The 6511-nt window shown below is 61.6% G+C and overlaps 2 protein-coding genes across 2 annotated transcripts in view; one reads left to right on the top strand and one right to left on the bottom strand.

Annotated features, from left to right (window-relative positions):
* The window catches only part of DPH1 (diphthamide biosynthesis 1), a 36409-nt gene extending 34503 nt beyond the window's left edge, over positions 1-1906 (top strand). The window contains exon 11 of the mRNA XM_026861847.1: positions 1725-1906. Coding sequence (XP_026717648.1) covers positions 1725-1906 — 182 coding nt within the window. The remainder of the gene's footprint in view (positions 1-1724) is intronic.
* The window catches only part of SMG6 (SMG6, nonsense mediated mRNA decay factor), a 112813-nt gene continuing 107232 nt past the window's right edge, over positions 931-6511 (bottom strand). The window contains exons 16-18 of the mRNA XM_026861623.1: positions 4099-4310; positions 3745-3826; positions 931-2156 (exon numbers count right to left, since the gene is read on the bottom strand). Coding sequence (XP_026717424.1) covers positions 2026-2156; positions 3745-3826; positions 4099-4310 — 425 coding nt within the window. The 3' untranslated portion in view covers positions 931-2025. The remainder of the gene's footprint in view (positions 2157-3744; positions 3827-4098; positions 4311-6511) is intronic.

Raw genomic sequence — 6511 nt, 5'->3', positions numbered from 1 at the left:
GTTGTCCTCGCAAGCACAAACGTGTCCCCGCACCCACCCCTGCCCCAACCTCGACGGCAAACTCGCCCGCCGACGGCAAATGAAACAACACGCTGCACAGACAAGTGTTTAATACTAAAAATGATTAAAACCATCTTAACAAAACAGCCCGAATGTGGCTGCCTCCCTGAGACGTGGGCTCCCTGCGGGGGCTTGGGGCAGCAGCCTGGCACCAGCAAGCCCCCGTTCGGCTCGCTGTCATGCCAGCTCGTCTGGTGGCAGCAAACCTCATGCGAGGGGTCTGCGTCCGGCAGCGCTGCGGGTCCCTCCGAGCTGGTAATAGCCCGCGAAGGGCCTTGAAAAGGGGGCAGCTCCGTTAGAAAAAACCCACCATTTAAACACACCCGGTGTGGACGAGAAGGCAGCAAAGTCTGGGCGCTGCATGGGGGTGTGGGCATCAAACCGGGGCGTGGGTGCTGCGTGCGCCACGGCCCCGGGTGGGCTCAGCCGTGGCTCCATGTGCCCTGCAGCAGGCGCGGGCACCCCGAAGTCTCTGTTGAACAGGCTCTGCTCCGCAGCACAGACCCTCCTTCGCTGGCAGCCGATGCAGCACAGGTTGGCGAGGTCTCAGCTCTGTGGCTGCGCCGTGCGGCCCCACCACGGCCGGGCGCTGCCGAGGCTCCCACCCCGGCATTGGCCCTGGCCGGGTGGCTGGTGCAGGGGTAACGCTGGGCTTCCTGATGCAGACACCGGGTCCGAGCCACCCACACAGGAAAGGAAAACGCTGGGCTCCATCCTACTGCTTCCTCTGCCACCTTTGACGCTTCCCTCCCACGGCCGCGGCGCCCCAGCGGGGACCGGGGACGGCCTTGGGGTCACTCCCACTCTCTGCTCATGGGACTGGGACTTGACAGAGCTCCAGGGGCTCCGGTTCATGGGTTAATGCTCCCTCTTAGCTTCTGTATCTGGCGCGTTAACTAGGCTGGGGATGGGATGCTTGGGGATGGGACTGTGTGTGGGGGGTGTGCGGGTATGTGTGGGGGGCTCAGCCAGCACCCCAACCCTGCACCAGCTCCCAGCGCGGTATGACCCAGTGATGAGGCAGTGGTGTCCCTTCACGGCTCCCTGCACGGCGAAGGGGCAACTCCAGAGGGGATGGTCCCAGGGCAAACGGCTGGGGAGTGGGTGCTGCCCCAGCTGGCAGCCACAGGCAGAAGCTGCATCCCACACACAAGGGGAGCCCGTGGCAATGTGAGAATACACGGGCCCTGTGGGACAGCTGGTCCTTGGATAATTTTGTTAGCCTCATGCTGAGTCTTGGGTCAAAAATGTGTCTAAAGGCAGTGGGGTGGGAACGAAGGGGTTTGGGGAAGGAGTGAAGGGGCAGGTAATGGCTGGGGAGCAAGACAGAAAGCAGCTGTGGGGAGCCTGGGGGTGTTCAAAGCCTCCTCCTCCAGCAAAGCAGGCAGGGCACAAACCTGAAAACTAACCTATACTGAAGTCTCAAAGAAACTCAACAAGCAAAGCCTTCACCAGGGAGAGGACAAGCACCTCCGCACGAAGCACCCCGTGCGTGGGGTGGAGAAGGGTCCGGAGGCTTGGGGCTGCCTGGGCCAACGCAGGACGAGCAGGCTGGGGCAGGAGGGAACCTGCCCTTGAAGTCCAAGGCCTCTCCGAGGAGCGTGAGCTAGACTAAGCAATCCCAAAGTCTGCGCTGGCGTGTCCCCGGTCTCTGCCCTACGCAGCCTACAAACCCGAAGAGCCACTAACTCGTGACTCGAGCTCTCTGCAACCAAGCAAACCAAGCAAGAGGCTGGCGATCCGGCACGGGCTCACCCAAAGCTTCCCTCGCCAGCGGGGCTCGCCAGCTCCGCTCTGGCACTGCCCAAAGGCTGGTGGGATCCTCGACGGCCCAGCCTCCACATGAACCATCCACAGCAATGACCTTCCCAGCTGGTCTGCCCTCGGGGGTGGGCCCTTCGCAGCACGGCCATTCTGGGGTGTGTTGAAGACATGGCGTTTATTGTTCGTGGTGGCTCGGCCCCCTCAGCCCTCCTGGGCCCACTTGAGGAAGGTGGGGATGTCCCGCACCGGGACGTTGCGGGTCAGTGCTTTAACTCGCAGGTTCCGGTCGTCCGTCAGTAAAACCACTTCCCTGAGCAAACGGATGGGATCATCTGCAATGAGAAAGAGAGCGGCGTGAAGCTCAGCCCTCCCCGTTCTGCCCCAGCCCTCGCACCCATCCCACACCGTGCCCCCCCCACCCTGATGCCCCTCCTCAGGTGCTGCCCGGCGCCCCAGCGCTGCTCCCCGCTCCCCGCCAAGGCTGCCCGGTGCAGCTCGCAGACCTCAAAGGCTGCCTTCTCCCCGCGCTGTGCTGGCCGGGGGATGATTTGTGATCTCTGCCCGCAGTCCCTGGGCAGGGCAGGGCAGGGCAGTGCCAGGGCCCCGTGCTGCCCGCACGGGCTGGTGCACCACGCCGCAGGCAGGGAAGAGGAGGTCCCTCTGCCTGACCCAGGCCAGGAAGACGGCCTGCGACCCTGGCTCCAGCAGGAAGCTGGTGCTATTATTCTGGTGATCTCATTATAAGATCTAAAACCAACCCTTATTTTTTGTGAAGTTTTTTTGGAGTTGCCACTGACACCGAGGCGTTTCTGGCTGGGGCTCAGACAGCCAGAGAGAGAGATGAAGCCTGAGAAATAACCGAAGGGATCTTGCCCCCAGATGGATGAGCTGCCCCGCACGCAACGTGCCGGGCTGGGATGTGGGAGCCACGCTTACGTGTGTGTGAAGCAGGGGAAGCATATGGGGTATGTGTAAGCAGCTGGGTCCTGTGACCAGAGTACTGTTCCTATGAGCACAGGAAACACAGTGCCTCCGAGCCAGGACGGGAATGGAAAAAACAGAGTTTATGGGAGCCCAACATGGGCCCAGATTGGCTGCGTGGGGAGCGGCAGGACAAGGGGAAGGGGAGGGTGGCCAGGAACGCGGGCTATGGTCACGGTGTCGGGGCTGAGGATGGTGGGGTGAGCACCCCGGCTGGCCCGTGCTGGGAGGAAGAGGAGCAGAGGCTTGGTGGGAGGGCAGGCCTGGGGCCGAGGGCTGCCCAAAGCGGGATCGGGAGGTTTTGTGCGGACACTTTAAGAAATGTGTAACAATAAACATCCTCTGCTCCGTGCTGGTGACGCGCCTCCTTGTTACAAACCAGAGGCTGTCAGCTTGTCAGGCCCCATTCCCCATAATCCACATGATTTCAAAATTCAGCATCATTTGCACATAAACATTTGGTGACGGTTTCTCTGTGAATCTGACAAGTTAAGCTGCTAAGAATTCGCACTGACAAATGCGGGTTGATTTCTTGGGCAGCTGCTTATGCGATTCCCATCCCCAACGCCCTGGCAACAGCCCGGGGGCTGTCTGGTCCCAGCATGCGTGGCCAATGCCAACTGGGCATCCATAGGGAAAAGGGCCCTGGACAGGAGGCTCTTTCTGGCCCTTTGTCACTGCTGCCAGTGCCACAAAACGGCTCTGTGGACATTTGTGGTGGGCTGCTCTCATGAGGCATCCCCCAAGTGCAGTGAGGTGCACATCTGGCAATGTGATGGGAGGGCCACAGCCTGGGGCTAACCAGAGGCAGGAGGTGGCACCTTGGTGTTGAAAGAGGCAAAATGCAGGAGAGGGTGGCTCCAAGGGCAGTGAAAGAGAAACGAGAAGAGTATGTGAAAAGCAACAGAGAAGGGACAATGAGAACGTGAGGGTGTTTACCTTTGTTGGAGGGCATGAAATCCTTAGCCTTGTCATTGCAATAGTGCAGGCAGCAGGACAGAATCAGGTCATCATTATTTCCCTGGAAGAAAAGGGCAAAGTTACCCCTGACAGGAAAAAAATCCTGCAACCCCACCACCCTCATTTCTGCACTGCCCTTGAGCCACTGCTGCAGCTCAGCCGAGGGCAGGGCTGTGCTGAGCTGAAACGCAGCTCTCAGGAGCCTGCCCAGCCCCCTGCAAAGGTGGGGACAGAGCCACCCCCCACCCAGGGTCCCTCGTTTCCCCCAGGGAGATGGTGGCAAAGAGCCTCAAGCCCTCGGCAGCACTGTCGCTGCGGCCAGAGGCCCCTTACCTGCTGGCCAGTGGTGTCTTCGCTGCGGAAGGAGATGGACTCCAGCTCGTTGCCTCGGCTGGTCAGAGCCCTCAAGCAGTTGTCCCGGCTCTCAAAACGCTCCTCCAGGAACTCGATGGACTTCCTGGCTCTCTCCTGCACTTGGCGGGCATAGCCTGCGGCCCGGTGCTCCATCTCCGGGCCCTTGGCCAGGCCGTCCAGCTCGTTTATCACTTCAAACAGGAAAAGGAGGTACAGTTACTATGGGACAAGGTGCTCCCATGACCTGCTGCTGGAGCACGCAAAGTTGCCAAGGCCTCGGGGCCGGGGCACTGGGAGCTGGCTCAGGAAATCTGGGTTCAGCTGCTGCAGTGTCCCTGCGCTCCTGGACTTGGCTGCAGGTTTGGAAAAGCTTTGCTGCCTTCCACCTCCGTGGGTCACCTGGCTCAGCCCTGAGCGCACCCATACCTCGCCCCTGCAGCGTGGGGTAACGCTCCCTAAGGGCACCTCTCTCTGCTCTGTGACATGCTGGGAGCATTGTTGTGCCCCGCACCCCCCCCCCATGCTCCTGCAGCACGTCCGTGGGTCCTGGAAACCCACGGCCTCCTGCAGCCCGTTCCTCTGCCCCCGAGCAGAGCCATACCCTGCCGCCTGCCCCGCGTCGCAGTGCCTGGCTCTGTACCTCTCAGCTCCCTGTTACTCACTTTCAGACTCGGAAAGCTGCTGCTTTCCTGCCACAAGGCCACACGTGGGAACAGGGTCACGCGTGGGAGCAGGCTGGTCCCACTCCGGCACTGTTTCCCGCGCAAGTCCCGGCCCCACGTTCCCACCTGGAGCTGCTGTCCCGAGCTCCTGGCAGGGCAGATGCTCTGCAACACCTCACCCATCTGGGTCCGATACAGGGTTCGCACATCTGTGCTGACACACGCTGCTCGAGACAACACTGAGCCTGGGATCAGGCGGATTCCCACCCCGTTTCCCTTCACTGGAGCCCGCTGAGCCTCCCGCACTGCTGCCAAGCAGTCGGGAACCCCGGCCACTGCGGCCCCCCCCGAGCCCAGCACAAGCCTGAGGGACCCCAGCAGAGCTCCAGGAGGGACCCACCCTCTGGGGCTGCTGGAAGAGCCGCTCTGTCACACAGCGAGCGTGCGGGTGTGAGTGAGACGCCGCCGAGGCAGGTAGCGGCGAGGCCGGGCTCACAAGCACGAGGCCAGACGTGTGCACGAGCGTCCGTGCCCACGATCATGCACGGGGCCGCGTGTGCGCGAGGCCGGGCGCGCGCGAGAGCTGGTGTGCACGTGTGTGCGAGGGAGCCTCTGTGCGCACAGTGTGTGTTTTAGCCATGGCTTCATTTCTGAAGATTGTTTCCGAGCCTGGAGCCAAGTCCTGAGTTCAAGTGGGAACTATGCATTCCTTGGGGGTTCGGGGAGAGAGCTCGGGGTCTGAGGCCTCTCCCCAGTGCTGTGAATCACTGCCCGGGGAGCCTGCGTGATCGCTCTGTTCCATGGTGAGACTGGCACTCACTGTCTGGGTATTCAAATTAAAGCTGCATGGAACTGCTTTGCTCTTCCCTGGCTGGCGACTCTTCTTGCTACCGACCTGATGCTGCCATTTCCACACAATGCACGGCTGGGCCCGGGGTGGGGGGAGCCGTGCAAGAACGGAACATCAAACAGGAAAAGCTGGTATTCCCTCCCGAAATCCGCCTTCCTGCTTCCAAGCTAAACAGGCTTCAAAGGGGAGGCTTGTTTGTGCTTCTGCACCAGGCCTGGCTTCTCCATGGCGGGGTCAGCCTCAAGGAGCACGGAGCAGGTTAAAGAGCAAGAGAAACAAACCCAACGCGAAGCTGTGCGCTTAACCCCTTGCTGCATCCCCGGGAAGAGAGGGGAGGAGTGCTCCGTGCCGGGGGAAGGGCACCACGTTTATCTCTGGTCCCTGCACTCGGGTCTCAGCACTGACGGCTTTCCTGGGGGACGAGGGGGAATTTGACCAACAACCGATGTGGACGGGGACTCACTGGCTTCAGGGTGCTTTAGCAGCAGCAGGGGAGGCTCGTGGCAGGAGATGAGTTACTCTGTCCCTGCTATGATGGGCTGTGCAGGGAGGCAACGGGACTGGAGAGCACTGGAGGTGCTCAGTTGCTGCTGCTCCTCCTGCCTGTGGCAGGGCAGGGCAGGCCAGGCTCCTTTTGAAGGCAGCACATCTTGGACAGGAGGAGCGTTTTCAGCCCTCCTGTAAGTGCTGCTCCTGCCACGGCAACAGGGCAGGTCCCAGCTCTCCCAGGTGTTAACAGGCTCCGCAGCCCCCAGGGCTGCCCAGGCTCTGCCGGTGCTGCCGGCTCCCTCCCCTTCCCCTCCACACAGAGCCCTGGCATCGCAGTGCCAAGCCGCGGAGCACCTTGGCAGCTCCCGTGCTGAGCTGGGCAGGCGGCCAG

This window comes from Athene cunicularia (assembly GCF_003259725.1).
Source record: "Athene cunicularia isolate RWA chromosome 19 unlocalized genomic scaffold, athCun1 chr19_part1, whole genome shotgun sequence".
NCBI classification, from domain to species: Eukaryota; Metazoa; Chordata; class Aves; order Strigiformes; family Strigidae; genus Athene; species Athene cunicularia.
The sequence above is the reverse complement of the archived record's forward strand: the minus strand, read 5'-3'. Positions and strand labels throughout refer to the sequence as shown.